The sequence below is a fragment of the Aquarana catesbeiana genome, linkage group LG01, assembly GCF_042186555.1.
Source record: "Aquarana catesbeiana isolate 2022-GZ linkage group LG01, ASM4218655v1, whole genome shotgun sequence".
Lineage (NCBI taxonomy): Eukaryota > Metazoa > Chordata > Amphibia > Anura > Ranidae > Aquarana > Aquarana catesbeiana.
Window position 1 is genome coordinate 6,964,721 of NC_133324.1, and position 19,295 is coordinate 6,984,015.

At 45.3% G+C, this 19,295-nt stretch overlaps 1 protein-coding gene across 1 annotated transcript in view; it reads left to right on the forward strand.

Moving 5' to 3' along the window:
- LOC141130055 (chymotrypsinogen 2-like) overlaps positions 1-14,455 on the forward strand; it is a 46,516-nt gene extending 32,061 nt beyond the window's left edge. The window contains exon 6 of the mRNA XM_073618032.1: positions 14,253-14,455. Within this exon, the coding sequence (XP_073474133.1) occupies positions 14,253-14,338 (86 nt within the window). The 3' untranslated portion in view covers positions 14,339-14,455. The remainder of the gene's footprint in view (positions 1-14,252) is intronic.
- The last annotated feature ends 4,840 nt before the right edge of the window (positions 14,456-19,295 follow it).

The following is a 19,295-nucleotide window of genomic DNA, read 5'->3' on the forward strand; positions in this document are numbered from 1 at the left end:
TCTAGGCCTTTGTTGATCTTACTCGGAGGGTGTGAGGAGCAAACTGCTCAGACGTCCATCTTGCCGGATGGCAGCCACGCCCCCCTACAACTCACATTTTTCAGTGCACTCAGACAGCATGCCTAGCACAATAAGGGTGTGCAACCCCTTAAGGATCGCTTGGATGTAGTACTGGCAACCACCAAACAGGGTGCAATCTTCCTCTGAGAAAGTGCTGATGTCACCAGGTCCTGCCCTGACTAGTTTTGTCACACTCCACATGACTTTATCATGGAGAATAGGGCCTAATGACATCCTGGGGCTTATATAGTAAGTTATAATCAAAATTAATCATGGCATGATAATGTCTTATGGAGTGTGCTGAAACTAGTCGGGGCAGAACCCCGGTGATGTCAACACACTCACAGAGGAAGATTGCACCCTGTTTGGTGGTTGCCAGTACTACATCCAAGTGATCCTTAAGGGGGTTTCACACCCTTATTGTGCTAAGCATTCTGTCTGAGTGCACTGAAAAAGTGCACGCCGTGTAAGCAGCCTTATATAGTGTGGGGTGTGGACTTAGACCCCTGAGCCATGATTGCCCAAAGGTACCCTGCCTTTGGCCAACCATGGCTCTCACAGCAAATCACGCTGTGATTGGCCAATTATGCAGGTCATGTGCATGCTTTGACCAATCAGTTCTCCGTAACAAGATCCCTAACTGTCCTCCTATTCTCCTCTTATTTCCGATTTTGCCCATGATTCCCCTGCGATTAGCACCACGCTTGTTCAGGTGCCATTCATTTTCAATGGCACCTAAACCAGGATGCCAGTCTTTTGTGATTGTCACAAGGAAAATGTTTGCCAGCACACCATGGATCAACAAATTCTGTGTATGTGTCAGCTCAACCACATCTTCCACCTTTAATTGAAACTGGGATCTGCTTGCTAAATTCTGTGTATGTGCTTTTGGTGATTTATGCTGCCTTCAAATTCTTCACCTCTGTCCATATCACTGTGATGTTTATTTTACTTTATTATTGTCTATACCTAAATTATGAGCTGTTCCTATCTTTATGGCTCTGACCTTTCTGCTCTCTTGCTGCGTCTTGTAGTGAGCCTTGGTGTGAGAAGTTCATTCTGTTAGCCATGTGTTCCTCCTATGCAATCCTGACTAATGAATTGGCAATACCCCCACCAAAACTCAGTATACATTTAGGCCTTATCTAGGGGATGCACAGGCAGGGATTTTCACAGGCCGGAATTGCATTGGCAACTATAATCTTGGATACACTTCCGCTCAGCACTTCAGCGAATGCACAAAGCGAAAATACACAACAGACTTCTGCAAAACACTAAACAGACTACAGGTGACCTGATTCTCCATCAAACTTTTCCATCTCTCATTCAGGCTTCCTCTCAATTTCATCACTCTGTATCTGTATCATGCACTCCCTACTTTTCCTTCTCACAGTTGCATCCTCTCTCCTTAAACTCTCTCTCCTTTACCCGTCTTCTTCACCCCACAGCTTATATATATCACCCTCACTCCTGTCTTCACCTTAATACTGCACGTACAGTAGGTGACCGCAATATTGTGTCAATCTTGCCACTGTTATCGGCGAGATTTGACACCTGCGAGCCCTGTCACGGGAGCCAGCGCTGAGCTGGCTCGCTCATCAGGAAAGGAAATCTTTTTTCCTTTCGCAATGAGCGACAGGCAGTGCTGTCAGTTGTCTGGTATGAATCATGAGGGGGAACGCCGCAACAAATTTTAAATTAAAAAATGGCGTAGGTTCCCCCCCAGGGGCATACCAGGCCCTTATGTTTTGTATGGATTTTAATGGGAACACCCATACGCTGAAAAATTGGCGTTGGGGTCCCCCCCAAAATCCATACCAGACCCTTATCCGAGCACGCAGCCTGGCCGGTCAGGAAAGGGGGTGGGGACAAGCGAGCGCCCTCCTTCCTGAACCATACCAGGCCGCATGCCCTCAACATGAGGGGGTGGGTGCTTTGGGGCAGGGGGGCGCCCTACGGGTCCTCCCACCCCAAAGCACCTTGTCCCCATGTTGATGAGGACAAGGGCCTCTTCCCGACAACCCTGGCCGTTGGTTGTCGGGGTCTGTGGGCGGAGGGCTTATCGAAATCCGGGAGCCCCCTTTAAGAAGGGGGCCCCCAGATCCTGGCCCCCCACCCTATGAGAATGAGTATGGGGTACATCGTACCCCTACCCATTCACCTGAGGGAAAAAGTGTCAATAAAAAAACACACTACACAGGTTTTAAAAGTCATTTATTAGGCAGCTCCGGGGGGTCTTCTTTTTACTTCGGGGGTCTTCTTCCAACTTCAGGGGGTCTTCTTCTGACTTCTCCTCTCTCTCCGGCCTCTTCTACCAGTGTCTGCTTCATCTCCCGCTCGCCGGCCTCTTCTCCCGGTGTCCGGTTCTTCTGCTGAGCTCCTCCACTATCTTCTGCCGCTCTTTTGCTAGTGGTGGCCCGGTCTTCGCCGTCTTGTTCCTTCTTCTCTTCTTCCGTTGTTGACACAATGCTGTCTCCTGCTGTAATGCTGTGTGAACGGTGCGCGATGACTTATATAGGCATGGGGCATGGTCACTGGGTGCTGTCACCCGGTGACCCCTCCCCTTATGATGTCACAGTCCCTTTTAAAACCTGTATAGTGTGTTTTTTTATTGACACTTTTTCCCCAGGTGAATGGGTAGGGGTACGATGTACCCCATACTCATTCACATAAGGTGGGGGACCGGGACCTGGGGGCCCCCTTATTAAAGGGGGCTCCCGGATTCCGATAAGCCCTCCGCCCGCAGACCCCGACAACCAACAGCCAGGGTTGTCGGGAAGAAACCCTTGTCCTCATCAACATGGGGACAAGGTGCTTTGGGGTGGGGGGGCCCACAGGGCGCCCCCCCTACCCCAAAGCGCCCACCCCCCCAGGTTGAGGACATGCGGCCTGGTATGGTTCAGGAGGGGGTGGCGCTCGCTTGTCCCCACCCCCTTTCCTGACCGGCTGGGCTGTGTGCTCGGATAAGGGTCTGGTATGGTTTTTGGGGGGACCCCCACGCCGATTTTTCAGCGTATGGGGGTTCCCCTTAGAATCCATATCAGACCTAAGGGCTTGGTATGCCCCATGGGGGAACCTACGCTTTTTTATTTAAAATTTGGCGCGGAGTTCCCCCTCATGATTCATACCAGACAGCTGTCAGCACTGCCTATCACTCATTGCGAAAGGAAAAAACAGTTTTCCTTTCCCGATGAGCGAGCCAGCGCGAGATGCACAGTACCCTGTCGCTGAGAACCAGCGCGATGGGATCGCGCTGGAAACACAATCTCGCAGTCAGGTACTGTATCAGCTCCTGCTAATTCTGAACCCATATACCAATAAAACCTGCAGGACACTGGGACATGTCCCCCCACATAAGTCACACTCCCATATCACCTCTCTCACCCTTCTACTTCTCCTAACTTCTGGAGATATTTCCCCAAATCCTGGACTGCCATCATCTCCCTTCAGCCAACATAACCAGCACCCCCCTCCTTTGATAGCAGCTGTAATCCGCACAATGTCATTTCTATTCCTCTTCAGCCTAGAACCAGCCTTCCCTTCTCCTGTGCCCTTTGGAATGCCCGCTCTGTTTGTAACAAACTCATCACCGTCCATGACCTATTTATCACAAACTCCCTGAACCTACTTGCAATTACTGAGACCTGGATTCAAGAATCTAACCTTCCTTCTCCTGCTTCTATGGTGACCTCCTAGTGGATGGAAAGGAGGTGGTGTTGGAATCCTCCTATCCCCTCAAAGCACTTTTCAATTTCTTCATCCAACCCCCTCTCTATTTTCTCCAGTTTCATTGAGACTTGCTGTGATCTATCGGCCCCCTGGACCGGTATCAAACCTCCTGGATGACTTCTCTGCCTGGCTACCCTACTTTCTCTCTTCTGAAATTCCAATAATCATTCTTGGTGACTTCAACATCCCTGTTAATCTTAACACTCCCGTTACTGATAAGCTGCTGAGCCTAACCTCCTCTTTTGACCTAAAACAATGGACAAGCGCTTCTACTCACTCTGTTGGCAACTGCCTTGACCTCATATTCTCTTACCTATGCACTCCGCACAACCTCTCCAATATTGCTTTTCCTCTTTCTGATCATCATCATTAGTTTCACTTTCTCCTTGTCTGCCTCCTCCTTGCCTTCCAACTACCAAACTATTACCTGTAGAAACCTTCACCATCTTAACCCTTCTCTTCTTTTTTCTGCTACAGATTGTCTCTATGACAAAATCTCATCCTTGTCCTGCCCCAACTTGGCCACTTCTGTGGACAACAGTTCACTGTCAGCCACCCTGGATACCTTTGCCCCCCTCACTATGCACAGAATCAGGCCCCCCGACCGCTACAACCCTGGAAGACAGACAATACCAGAAGCCTCAAAAAAACAGAGCTGCGCTCTTGAGCGTCTGTGGCATAAAACTAAGTCAAAGCAAGATTTCAGCCAATATAAATCTGCCCTCCAAAAATCCCATTCCTGCCTCCACACTGCCAAACAGAACTACTTTATCACTCTCATTAACACCCTCTCATGCAGTCCCCATCGACTCTTTTCTACCTTTACCACTCTACTTCGTCCTCCATTACCCCCACCTACTAACTTACAGTAGGTGACCGCGATATTATGTCAATCTTGCCACTGTTATCAGTGAGATTTGACACCTGCGAGCCCCATCACGGGAGCCAGCGCCGAGTTGGCTCGCTCATCAGGAAAGGAAAAATTTGTTTTTTCCTTTCCCGATGAGCGACAAGCAATACTGACAGGTATTTGGTATGAATCATGAGGGGGAACTCCACGCCAAATTTTAAATAAAAAAAACGGCATGGGTTCCCCTCCAAGGGCATACCAAGCCCTTAGGTCTGTTATGGATTTTAAGGGGAACCCCCTACACTGAAAAAATGGCGTGCGTCCCCCCCAAAATCCATACCAGACCCTTATCCAAGCACGCAGTCCAGCCGGTCAGGAAAGGGGTGGGGACGAGCGAACACCACCCTCCTGAACCGTACCAGGCCACATGCCCTCAACATGGGGGGGGGTGCTTTGAGGAAAGGGCGCCCTGTGCTCCCCTCACCCCAAAGCACCTTGTTCCCATGTTGATGAGGACAAGGGCCTCTCCCAACAACCCTGGCCATTGGTTGTCAGGGTCTGCGGGCGGAGGGCTTATCGGAATCTGGGAGCCCCCTTTAATAGGGGGGCCCCCATATCTCGGCCCCCTACCCTATGTGAATGAGTATGGGGTATATCGTACCCCTACCCATTCACCTGGGAAAAAAGTGTCAATAAAAAACACACTAGACAGGTTTTTAAAGTAATTTATTAGGCAGCTCTGGGGGTCTTCTTCCGACTTCGGGGGTCTCTTCCGACTTCTCCGCTCTCTCCGGTCTCTTCTCCCAGTGTCCGGTTCTTCTCCTGCTCTCCGGCCTCTTGTCCTGGTCTCCAGCCTCTTCTCCCAGTGTCCGGTTCTTCTGCCGGGCTCGTCGGCTATCTTCTGCTCTTTTGCCGCTCTTTTGCTAGCGGTGGCCCAGTCTTCTCTAACGTCTTGTTCCCTCTTCTCTTCTTCCGATTATGACGCCACCCTCCCGGGGCATGATGGGACTGTGACGTCATAAGGGGCGGATCGCCGGATGACATCACCCAGTGACCACGCCCCATGGCTATATAAGTCGTTGCGCACCTCACACACTGCATTACAGCGGGAGAGAGTGTTGTGTCAACAATGGAAGAAGAGAAGAGGGAACAAGACAATGGAGAAGACCGGGCCACCGCTAGCAAGAGAGCGGCAAAAGAGCTGAAGATAGCGGAGGAGCCCGGCAGAAGAACCGGAGAGCAGGAGAAGAACCGGACACCGGGAGGAGAGGCCGGAGACCGGCAGAAGAGGCAAGAGAGTGGGAAAAGAACCAAAGTCGGAAGAAGACCCCTGGAGCTGCCCAATAAATTACTTTAAAAACCTGTCTAGTGTGTTTTTTTATTGACACTTTTTCCCCAGGTAAATGGGTAGGGGTACCCCATACTCATTCACATAGGGTGGGGGGCTGAGATCTGAGGGCCCCCTTATTAAAGGGGGCTCCCTGATTCCGATAAGCCCTCCGCCTGCAGACCCCGACAACCAACGGCCAGGGATGTCGGGAAGAGGCCCTTGGCCTCATCAACATGGGGACAAGGTGCTTTGGGATGGGGGACTGCAGGGTGCCCCCCTTCCCCATGTTGAGGGCATGCAGCCTGGTACAGTTCAGGAGGGGGGGAGCTCGCTCGTCCCCACCCCCTTTCCTGACCGGCCGGGCTGCGTGCTCGGATATGGGTCTGCTATGGATCCATACCAGACCTAAGGGCTATTGGAGAGGAATTCTTTCTTGCACTGGCTGCAATAGGAAAATGTATTTTTCTTATTGCAGCCAGCGCAAGATGTATAGTACCCTGTCACCGAGAACCAGCGCGATGGGATCGTGCTGGAAACACAATCTCGCGGGCAGGTACTGTACTCACTGCCCAGGAGATTGCTAATCACTTCAAAAATAAGATTGAGACAATTTGTCTCGAGATCTCCGCTCTACAGGTATCTCCCTCACTTTACACTCCTTGTCCTCCTGCACAATCAGTACTTCCCTCTTTTAACCCAGCTACTATAGAGTAAGTCACTAAACTTTTTTTTCTAACGTCCACCTAACCACCTGCCCCCTGGACCCTGTTCCTTCTCAAATACTACAGTCACATCTGACTCTATCCTACACTCTTTAACTCATATCTTCAACCTCTCACTCTCTACTGGCATCTTCCCAAACCCTCTAAAACATGCGCAAGTCACTCCTATACCAAAAAAGGCCTCAGACCCCACCAATCTTAACAACAACCCATCTCTTTACTCGCTTTTGCCAAACTCCTTGAACGTTTAGTCTACAACTGACTGAGCGACCACCCCATTGAGAATAACCTTCTTGATCCCCTTCAATCTGCATTTCGCCCACAGCACTCCACAGAAACTGCCCTCCTAAAACTCACAAAGGACTTAATAACAGCCAAAACCAATGGTCATTATTCCATACTTTTACTCTTGTACCTTTTCGCTGCCTTTGATACAGTTAACCACCCCCTCCTCCTCAAAAAACTCAATTTGCTTGGTCTCCATGGTTGCGCTCTCCGTTGGTTCAAATCTTACCCATCTCATTGTACCTTCTGTGTCACTTACAACTCCACTTCCTCCTCTCCAACTCCTCTTACCGTTGGGGTCCCCCAGGGTTCTGTCCTTGGACCTCTACTATTCTCGATCTACACGTCCTCCCTGGGTCAGCTGATAGCCTCCCATGGCTTTCACTACCATTTATATGCTGATGACACCCAAATCTATCTCTCTGCCCCTCAGCTCACCCCATCAATCTCGCATCACTGATTTACTAACAGACATATCAGCCTGGATGTCAAACCACTTCCTCAAACTGAATCTATCTAAAACTAAGCTCTTAATATTTCCTCCCCCACGTGCCCCCTCCCCTGACTTCTCTGTCAAGATCAATGGCACATCTATCAGTCCATCCCCACATGCCAGGTTGCTAGGGGTTACCTTAGACTCTGAACTGTCCTTTCAGGCCCACATACAATCCCTGTCCAAATCATGCCGCCTTAGCCTCCGCAACATTTCCAAAATACACCCCTTTTTAACTAATGACACCACCAAGCTTCTTATTCACTCCCTGGTCATCTCTCACCTCGACTGCTGCAACTCCCTCTTCATTGGACCTTTACTTAGACTATCCCCCTTCAGTCTATAATGAACGCCGCTGCAAGAATCATCCACCTTACCAACCGTTCAGTGTCCTCCACCCCTCTCTGCCAATCCCTCCACTGGCTTCCACTCACCCAACGAATAAAATTCAAAGTACTAACAATAAGTTACAAAGCTATCCATAACTCTGCCCCCAGCTACATCACCAACCTAGTCTCAAAATACCAACCAAGCTGCTCTCTTCGGTCATCCCAAGACCTCCTACTCTCTAGCTCCCTTGTCACCTCCTCCCATGCTCGCCTCCAGGATTTCTCCAGAGCTTCTCCCATCCTTTGGAACTCCCTACCCCAATCTGTCCGACTGTCCCCTAATCTATCCATCTTTAGGCGATCCCTGAAAACCCTTCTCTTCAAAGAAGCCTATCCTGCTTCTAACACTGTTTTACTTCCTCCATCAGCTCATCCCCCCACAGCTATTACCTTTTGTATCATTTGACCCTTCCTTTTTAGAGTGTAAGCTCTAACGAGCAGGGCCCTCTGATTCCTCTTGTACCAAATTGTAATGTAACTATAATGTCTGCCCTCATGTTGTAAAGCACTGCGCAAACTGTTGGCGCTATAAAAAAACCTGTATAATAATAATAATAATAATAACAAGGAAGTGTACAAGCGAATTATTTAAGGCATGATTATTTAGTGCAACATTTCGGGGTCACGCAGGACCCCTTCATCAGGCATGTGATAAATGTGAAATTACAGTGACAAGTATTTAAATAGCCATCAACCAATCAAAGGAAAGCAAGAAAAAAAGGATCCACCCGCCCCTTGACAGGAGTGATGTCACAAGTCCTGCCAAATGTATGTTTAAAAAAGTGTCACAGACTAAATGAAAACAAGAATTGCCAGAAATAATGTTAATGCATAAACCAACCTTTGTGTAATGCTTGTAGACCCAACAGTGCGCATCCCAAATGACAGTCTAAACAGGCTTGTCGATCGGGACCATAAGTAGGGGCATTCCGTCGGTACACTGAACAGCGTGAGTGCAGGGATCTGTGGTTTCTAGGCGGCAGGGTGCAGGGATCCGTGGTTTCTAGGCAGTAGGGTGCAGGGATCTGTGGTTGCTAGGCAGCAGGTCGGATCCAATTGAAACAGCGATCGTTGTCTAGCGATAGCTAGGCAACAGGGGGCGCTGCCAGGGTTGGGGGCTGGTGATGTCATGGCTGCCGATGTATGACATCAGGAGACTCCGCCCACCTAGGCAGATTGTGTCCATTCAAAAATTAAGGGAAGTGAAGGAAACGGTGAATTTGAAAGGTGTAAGTGCATACAGAGAAATGTAGCCATCAGATCGGGAGAGCAGCAGCCAAATCTTCCGGGGCTGAAGTGGTTAAGTTGAAGTGATTTAGGAAAATACCCAACGGGCCCCCCTAACATTATAACTGTTACTGATATATTGCAGTCCTACGGGACACTTTTTCCAAGTGGAATAGCGCATGTGCATTTTATATTAGAAGGTGATAGCACAGTCTCAATTATTGAATATACTGTTTGATGTTTTTTACAATATATAGATAGCAGCTGCACTGAGAATAGGAACTTTTATTATTCTTTCTTTATTTTATTTTTCTCTGGCACAATGCTGACATTTTTCTAAACCGTTCACCATGAATTACTAATTCCCTGATAAGTGAACGATCTGTTAATTAACTTTTAGAGGGACCTTTTGGATGTAAACATCCCTTGTAACAGAGGCAAGCATGACAGGTCCTCTCTATTGAGAGATCTGGGGTCAAAAAGACCCCAAAAGTCTCTCCTTTACTTTTTAAAGGAAATGAGAAAAAGAAAAAATGTTGACGCTTTGACTTAAAAAAAAAATGTCTTTAATCCTGAGAACCAGAAGTGACGTCAGAGGTCCCTCCAGTCCTCCAAGGGCATAGAGCCTAGTGAGGGGGGGCATCTTGCCCTCACTCGAATTCCTGCCTAGCTATCACCCGGAAACGACAGGAAAGCAGCGGGAGGGGGAGGGCAGCTCTCCCGCCGACCTCTGAAAAGTGATGCTATGAGGAATCCGCCATGCCAGGATGACATTTAGCAGAACAAAATGATACCATAACCCCAGGATTAAACATCAAAATCATGACATATATATACACTGTGGGCAGTCAGGGAAGAGGTTAAATATGGCATACCATGCAGAGATACCCTCAAAGGAAATATAAAAGTCACAAAATTTCTATCGTATCGCACCAAAAAAGAGCATACTAGTAAGAAATGTATCACTTGCAACAGCACACATACTACCTATATGTGGAATGCACTTGCGGCCACCAGTATGCATGGAGGACTACTAGAAAATTGAGTGACAGTTTTTGACAATTCCTTTATTTAAATGCTTCTTCTTTCTTCTATCTTCTATCTTCTTTCTTCTATCTTCTATCTTCCTTCTAGAGTAGGGGAACATATTATTACAATGTACCTAATCATCTTAGAACTACACACAGTAGGGATCCCAGTCATTTAAAATTTTTTTCTATAGATAAAATAGGGAGACTAATTTAGGAGGGAGCTGTCATGCAATGAGACATTTTGGGTTTTTGAATTGGAAACATTGGCCCCAAATGGACTTAATATTAATTTAGACATTAATTGTTTTTTTTTTAAATAATTATTAGTGTTAGATAGACATGTGCAGAATTAAAAAAATTGTTTTGTTTCGGTTCGTTATTCACATAAATTTGTTCAGTTAAGTTTGTTGAATTCCTTTTTGGATTTTGTTTTGTTTATTCGAATTTGAAAAATTTAAATTTTCGAACTCCATTCGAATTGCATTCAAGTTGGAATTGAATTCCATCTGAATTTGAATCGAATTCCATTCGAAATCAAATTTATTTTTTCATTGTTTTTTTCTATTCTATTTTTTTATTTTTATTTTATTTATTTATTTTCTATTATATTCTATTCTTTTTTTATTTTATTCAAATGTATTCCATTTGAAATTCAAATTTGGAAAAATGGTTATATTGTTATATTCTTTCTATTCAATTTTGGAAATTCTTATATTCTTTTTTTTCTATTCTATTCTATTATTTTCTATTCTATTTAAATTTGAATTTATTCTATTTGAAATTTGAATTTCAGAAAATGGTTATATTCTATTTATTTGTATTCTACTTTTTATTATATTCTATTCCTTTATTTTCTAATCTATTTTGTTTTGTTTTACTCTATTCATTTATTTTCTATTTTTTCCCTTTTTTTCTATTGTATGTTTTTCTATTCTTTCATTTTCTATTCTGTTCTGTTTTACTCTATTATATTCTGTTCTTTTTTTTTCAATTCTTTTCTTTTCTTTTCTTTTCTTTTCTATTCTATTCTATTCCTTTTTTTTCTATTCTGTTTTATACTCTTCAGAAATTCGAATGCGATATGAAAAAGATTTGAATTCAATTTAAAAACTATTCAAATTCAATTAGAAAACTATTTGAATTTCATCCAAAATTTTGGTTCGTTATTTTGGATTTGTTTAAATTTGTTACTATTGTAGTTTGGAAATTTGGATACATCCGAAAATTTCAAATAACAAAAAATCCATCTCATTTTCGATTTAGAACAAAACAAAATGCAGATATCTAGTGTTAGAACCTATTTTTATATAGGGACTGTTTAGTATACATTTTGTACATTTATATTATGTACTGATTTTTGAATATACCAAGTGGGGTGTATAATAGTATATGGTGGGTGGGGAATTGATGAATTAGATCCTATGTAGAAATAAATGATTGGTTTTCTGAATTTTATTTAATACATATTTTTTATGAACATGTAGAAAATTGATTGGATATTGAGGGGGTTGGCTTAAATTGGGATCACCTTCCCTGGGAAAAACGTAGTCCAGATGGCAGCTCTCTCTTAAAAATCTGGCTTGTAGTCAGATTTATTTAATAGGTTGCATGAAAATCAAACAAAACAGAAATATAAATCCTTGCCAAACACTAAACATTTCAGGTTCCTTCCTCACAGGTGAAGGGCTTCTCCTAATCACCAACAAAAAAAAAAAACGTAATGGCAACCTTCCTTTCTCATACGGAGCAATGACAACATCTACAGCTCTTTCAGGTTTGGCTTCCTGAGTCCCAGGCCAAGAGTAACCTCTTGCTCCAGTCCTTCCTTATTTATACCATCTGGTGCTGGTCAGAGGTGGAGAGAAAAATCTGGTTTGGAACCCACACTGCCAAGGTGGCCTGGAAAACCTGGACCAGATTCCACCTTATTTTCCCACATATGAAAGCATGCGAGGTGATCCATAGTGTTCCCCAATCACCTCGCCTTTCATAATGTAACAATATATTATCCTAATTTTAATTTTATTTATTTATTTATTTATTTATTTATTTAATTTCTTATTCTATTTCACTTTTAGGCACATAAAATTGTCTTATAGGAAAAGGAATTGCTAAACTAAATATCATGTTTGCATTGTTTTTTTTGTACGTATATCCAAACTGTAATAGTTCATCCAGCCATTGATACATCGCTGTTTAAATTAATAGATGGGATTTGGGTACTTCTCCCAGTGTTACTATGGCTGAATCTGCACTTCTGGTATCCGCTTCCAGTTGGGAACTTAACACACAGGGTATATATACCAGGAGTAAGATGGCGCCTCTGGCTTCCTGATGACGCACTAGGTGTGCGAAACGCATTGAGGCACAACAGTATGGTCCTGACATCATTTCCAGCATCACCCGATACGTAATTTTTCGGCAATTGGAATGCACACTAGCCCAGGTTGTGGGAACGGCGGGAATTATGCCAGGAATTAAAGATAACAGAACTGCATGCCGACTCACAATGTATAGGAGTGGTCCAAGTGGTCAAACAGAAAATTGTACTTTAAGGCATAGACACCCTGAAAGCAGTACCCACCAAGCTGGACCTATGTGGCTTGTGCTCAGTGAAGGAATCTAAAATTATGATTAAGACAAAATTATCTTTATTACAAAATTACCAGATTACAAAAATAGTATAATTTTATTAAACCACAACCAATATCTTCCCTACAAAGACAATGTTGGTGCTCAATTCATTGCACTTGAGGGAGCTGAAAGCACTTACAAACTAAGCACCCTTCGATTGGCTTTGAGGGCTTATGGTGACCTTCTAACACCTCAGAGCCTATTTAAAGAGACCCTGTCACCAGACTCATTGGGACAAAGTGACAATGTCTATGTAAAAGGTTCTCCCTGAACACCTGTGTCACGTACCTGGTCGGGGGCGAACTGACAAGAGGGCTTCCCCTTATACCTCCTGCCCTCTTTTTCCTGGAAGTGGTGACAGGATATAAGAAGGCACAGAGTGGCATGGGTGCCTAGTAGGAGATCCTGGCCAGAAGAACCTTGCAGCAGGTGCCAAGCTGGCTGATGAGAAGACACAGCAGCCAGCGCAGAACCATGGACAGCAAACAGGCAGAACAGCAGGCCAATGTAGAAAACTCTGGCAGATGAGGAGGCACTGCAGCAGGAACAGCAGGCAGCAAGCAGGTTTGCAAGCAGGCAGATGCAAGATCTTGAGTGGTCAGGCAGGCAAGAGTCGGTATCAGAAGGGCAGAAGAGGTGCAGAATCTGGAACCAAAGCAGAGTCAGAGCCAGGCCGGGGGTGATATTGGGCGAGCAGAGAAGGTACCAAAACAGCAGGCAGAGTCAGGTCACAAGCCAGAATCAGCAATGGGGTATCAGGAACAAGTGAGGTCAAGAGAAGCTGGGAAGTACAGAATCAGACCACAAATGGTAGAATCTGACGACCACTCAGCAATCCTCTGGTCTCTGGAGCCACTTTAAATAAGCAAGTGAGAGGCAAGTATTCATGCGGGCTCACGGGCACGCACGTAAATTAGGGCACATCCGGTTGTCACTTGAGAATTATTATGAGCACGCGCATGAGTTAGGGAATGTCTACTTGTCACTCGAGAATTATTATGAGCATGTGCACATCTTCATGCATACAATTTCCCTGACAAGCTGACACTCACCAATGCTCCACTGTCAATCCTGCCTCCTGCTGCACCTATACACTGTCACATGGGAGGAGGCTATGCGTTCCTTCAATACCTGGAAGCACCGGGTATTTTTGCCAATGGCAGCAAAGGATCCCGATCATCCCTGTGTGACTGGGACATGTTGGTGATGACATGGTCATTGCTGGGAGTACATGACTGACCAAAAGGTACATGATTTCCATTGGTGACTGAGCCCACCAAACTCCCACCAGTAACTGAAATACATCTTTTCACTGACTTTATTCAATGCACTAACTGGTACAAAAAATGAAGCAATCACGAAGGAGGGATGTCCAGGTGTTAGCAGACATTTCTCTGGTTCCATAGTCCTGTAAAAACTGCAGACCAATAATGCATACCATACATTCATTGAAATACTAATGGGAAACTTTCTTAGAACTTCTGATTTTGCTTCTTTTTCAGGTGGACCGTGGTGCAGGTCTTGTGTGCGAGAGGAACGGAACCAAGATCCTGGCCGGTATTGCGTCCTCTTCCTGCTCTACATTTAAGCCTGCCATCTTCACTGATATCTCCAGCTACAGAGACTGGATAGACCAGACTATACAAGATAACTAAATATGGTTTAATCCATGTCTGATAGTCAATAAAGTGACATTGCGGTGAAAGATCTCTGTGGATTTTCTGAATCGCGTTCATACATTCACAAAGAACACATTCTAATTGGGTAAATGAGATGTTATGAGATGTTGGCTTTATGTTGAGGCAGTGACCAGGATGCAAGTCTCCATATTCTGTTTGTTTAAAAAATGTGCCACAGTCTCCCTAAATGGGTACATTTCTAGAGTCTCCACTATTAACCACTTGCTTACTGGGCACCTAAACCCCCCTCCTGCCCAGACCAATTTTCAGCTTTTAGCGCTGTCACTCTTTGAATGACAATCACGCGGTCATACAGCACTGTACCCAAATGACATTTTTTCATTTTTTTCCCCACAAATAGAGTTTTCTTTTGGTGGTATTTGACCAACTCTGGGTTTTTAATTTTCTTGTTAAAAAAATTTAAAAAGACAGATTTTTTAAAGAATAAATTCAAAACCGTTTTATATTTTGTTAATACATTTTGCAAACAGGTAATTTTTCTCCTTCATTGATGTACGCTGATGAGGCTGCACTGATGGGCACTGATAGGCTGCACTGATGGGCACTGATAGGCTGCACTGATGGGCACCGATAGGCTGCATTGATGGGCACTCATTTGGCGACACTGATGGGCACTGATAAGGCGGCACTGATGGGCACTAATAGGTGGCACTAGTGGGCACTAATATGTGGCACTGGTGGGCACTGATAGGTGGCATTAGTAGGCACTGAGAGGTGGCACTAATGGGTGGCATTGTTGGGCGGCACTGAAGGGCATTGATAGGTGGCACTGAAGGGCACTAATAGGTGGCACTGATAGCTGGCACTGATTGGCACTGATGGGTGGCAGTGATGGGCACTGATGGGTGGCAGTGATGGGCACTAATCACACTGGTAGATGACACTGATAGGCAGCACTGCTAGGTGGCATGAATGTTGCACTGATTGGCACCATTGGTGGGCATTGATAGGTGGCACTCATGGGCATTGATAGGTGGCACTGATTGCTGGCAGGGATGTACTGGTGGGCACTGATTGGTGGGCACTGTGGGCACTGATTCAAGGCACTGGTAGGTGACACTGATAGGCAGCACTGCTAGGTGGCACTGATGAGGCACTGATTGGCACCACTGATGGGCATTGATAGGTGGCACTCGTGGGCATTGATAGGTGGCACTGATTGCTGGCAGGGATGCAGTGGTGGGCACTGATTGGTGGGCACTGTGGGCACTGATTCATGGCACTGGTAGGTGACACTGATAGGCAGCACTGCTAGGTGGCACTGATGAGGCACTGATTGGCACCACTGATGGGCATTGATAGGTGGCACTCGTGGGCATTGATAGGTGGCACTGATTGCTGGCAGGGATGCACTGGTGGGCACTGATTGGTGGGCACTGTGGGCACTGATTCATGGCACTGGTAGGTGACACTGATAGGCAGCACTGCTAGGTGGCACTGATGAGGCACTGAATGGCACCACTGGTGGGCATTGATAGGTGGCACTCATGGGCATTGATAGGTGGCACTTATTACTGGCACTGATGTACTGGTGGACACTGACTGGTGGGCACTGTGGGCACTGATTCATGGCTCTGGCAGGCGGTACTGGTGGGCACATATGAGGTGGCTTCGCCTCTTCCACTTTGAGACCGATGTCCCTTCAACAGAAGCCGGTGATCGGCTTTTTTTTCCCCTCCTCCCCCCAAAAAAACAATTACCGATCTTCTGTTTACATCACGTGATCAGCTGTCATTGGCTGACAGCTGATCACATGATAAGGGGTCGGGATCGATCCCTTACTCTGATCTGTGATCACCCGAGTCTCACTGACTCAGGTGATCATGGCGCGTGCCGCGCGCGCCTTTCAGGGGGCGTGGCGAGCATGCAAAGGGGAGGACGTCTATTGACGGCCTCCCGGCAAAGCAGATCTGTGCTGTAGCCGTCATTCGGCTACAGCCCGGATCTGAAGGGGTTAAAACCATTTAGTGTGAAATGCATTAGAGGGGTTAACGGTCAGAGGGGAGATTTGCTGTGCACTCCATGGAATGAATGTGCCTGGAGTGCAGCCTTTCCCCTCTTTTTATAATCTGTTGTAGACTGAGGACACCTGGAGCAGGTAAAATCTCTGGATTGAAGGTGAATATTGCAGCAAAGCTGGTTTTCATTTATTGGTGGATTTTATTTTTTACTATCTTTAAGTAAACACATAAAACACAAATGGGAAAGCATTGTAACAGCAATAAAATCTACAGTAGGTCTGTCATAGAAATGAATGAGCTTATGTCTAAACCAAAACAGCAGATTTATAAGAGGTGGACCAAATACCAAAAACATGTCATCATTATATCATTATCCATATGATTATATGGTCCCTCCTACAAAGGTGTCCTACAAGTCCCGGACTGTGTGTAGGGTTCTGCCGCCATGTTCTCCAGAGGAGAAGTCTACTTTTCTATGAGGGTGAAGAAGGTAGAAATCTATTTCATACTTCAGACTACTGTATAAAGGTTCATGAGACAGGTGTAGCACTCAGAGTAGTGGAATCTGTATGGAAGCCTGTACTAGAATCTACAACGTGGGTGCTCTGGCTCTCTGATGTTCTCCGACCATCAAACACGAGCATCACCTACGAAAATAGTAGAGCCGGCAACTCCTCAGTCCATGCAAATGTCTTTATTGGTACATGGTAATGAGTTAAAAAACACACCTTATGTGTTTCGTCTGAAAGCCTTGATCCCTGCACCTGTGCTGTGGTCAGGGCTTTCAGCTGAAACGCGTAAGCCCCTGTCCTGTATAAATTGGTTCTCACTTTGCCCCTCACTGTGTGATCCTGCCACATTCAGAAATGGTATAAAATGATCGTTTTGCTGTCTTGTGAATCTTAGCTTTTATTTATTACTATTTATTACTATTTATTACGATATTCTATGATTTTTTTTTAACACAAACCCAGAATTCTCGAGAACAAAAAATCAGATCATCTATGTAGCAATAGAACAATTTAATGCTAGACCTGAATGGGTTACCTTCACCATAGATGTGAACCCTCTCCCACCAACGCATGTATAAGTTGGCGAGAGAGGGCAAAAATCTAGAGCCCGTTGACGCACCATAATAAATCCTATCAAAAGAAAATAAATTGTGTACAAGAAGATAATCTAAAGAGTCCAAAATAAATTCACTTTGGATGCATGAAAGGCATCCAAATACCTATCCAAATAAAACTGAACTGCATCCAAGCCCAACCTGTGTGGTGTGCACGTTGGTACGTTGGTATCATCTGGAGGGTGTGTTGGTCTGTATATCCTTGTATTATGGTGTGATATACACTATAGTGTCAAAAGTATGGGAACACCTGCCTTTACACGCAGGCACACAAGTTTCGGCTGTTCACAAGGTTTAGTGTATCTATGGGAAGGTTTGACAATTCTTCCAGAAGCACATTTGTGAGGTCAGGCACTCATGTTGGATGAGAAGGCCTGGCTTGCAGTCTCTGCTCTAATTCATCCCAAAGGTGTATTATCGGGTTGAGGTGCAGGCCAGTCAATTTTCTCCACCCCAAACTCGCTCATCCATGTCTTTATGGACTTTGGACAACACAATGACATGACAAGTTTTGCGGCCATACTGTGCGCCCCCTGGTGTTCATCACATCACCCTTTGCTCATGTTCAGAGGTAATGGAAAGTCGAGTCGGGTGAGTGGTGATATGACTTAACATGGCAAACAATATTCACAATTTTCTTTTCTTCTTTGAACCACTTTGGCTTTATACCTTAGGTTATAATATGTAAATGTAGTGCCTCAAATTATGTTTTGTTTTTTTATTTAGTGATATACATCGTGCTATAAACATATCCCCCAAGGAAGCCCATGGTGGCGAAACATGTCGGGATAACTACATGACCGTCACCTTCTATGTGACAAGATAATTTCCTCTTTGATGGCACACTATAAGACAAGTTGTTTTTGATGTTTATAGTCATTTAATAATAACAAACCTTTTAATTGCCTATTTTTTGTACTAAGAAAATATTTTTTATATATAAATTCTCTGTTTCCAATATGTTGGCACGCAAAAAATAACCCCCCAAAAAAAACCATGTCTGTATCTATTGAATATTCAAAGATGTTGGCGCCTTTTTTGAATTTGCCACAAATCCATATCACCACCCTCCCTTCAGAATGTACCCAAGTTGAGAGCTGCTTGATGAATCGTATGCCTCCTACACGTCCGATAAGGGTATTGATGGATGGAGAAACCTGTAGTTCCACTTTGGAGCTTTTAGACACTGAGCTGATGTCTAAATGTGTCAAGATAACTGGTTCCCGACCAGCCGCCGCAGTTATACTGTGGCAGGTTGGCTCCCCTGGGCGAGCCGTCGTAGCTGTACATCGGCCGCTTTAAGACCACTAGGGGGCACGCGCACGAGCGCTCGTGGCTCGACGACTGAGCTGATGCATGTGCCCGGCGGTCGCAATGTCCACCGGGCACCCACGATCGCTCCACACAAAGACAAAACTGTAAATAGACAGATCTCCGTTATGTCAGGGGTGAGTAGACTGATCTGTTGTTCCTGCTGCTTAGGAACAACAATCTGTCTCCTCCTGCAGGCAGTCCCATCCCCCCACAGTTAGAAACACTCCCTAGGACACACATTTAACCCCTTGATCGCCCCCTAGTGTTAACCCCTTCCCTGCCAATGACATTTATACAGTAATCAGTGGCAGTTTTTAGCTCTGATCGCTGTATAAATGTCAACAGTCCCAAAATAGTGTCAAAAGTGTCCGATCAGTCCACCGCAACATTGCAGTCCTGCTAAAAATCGCAGATCACCGCCATTACTAGTAAAAAAAAATAATA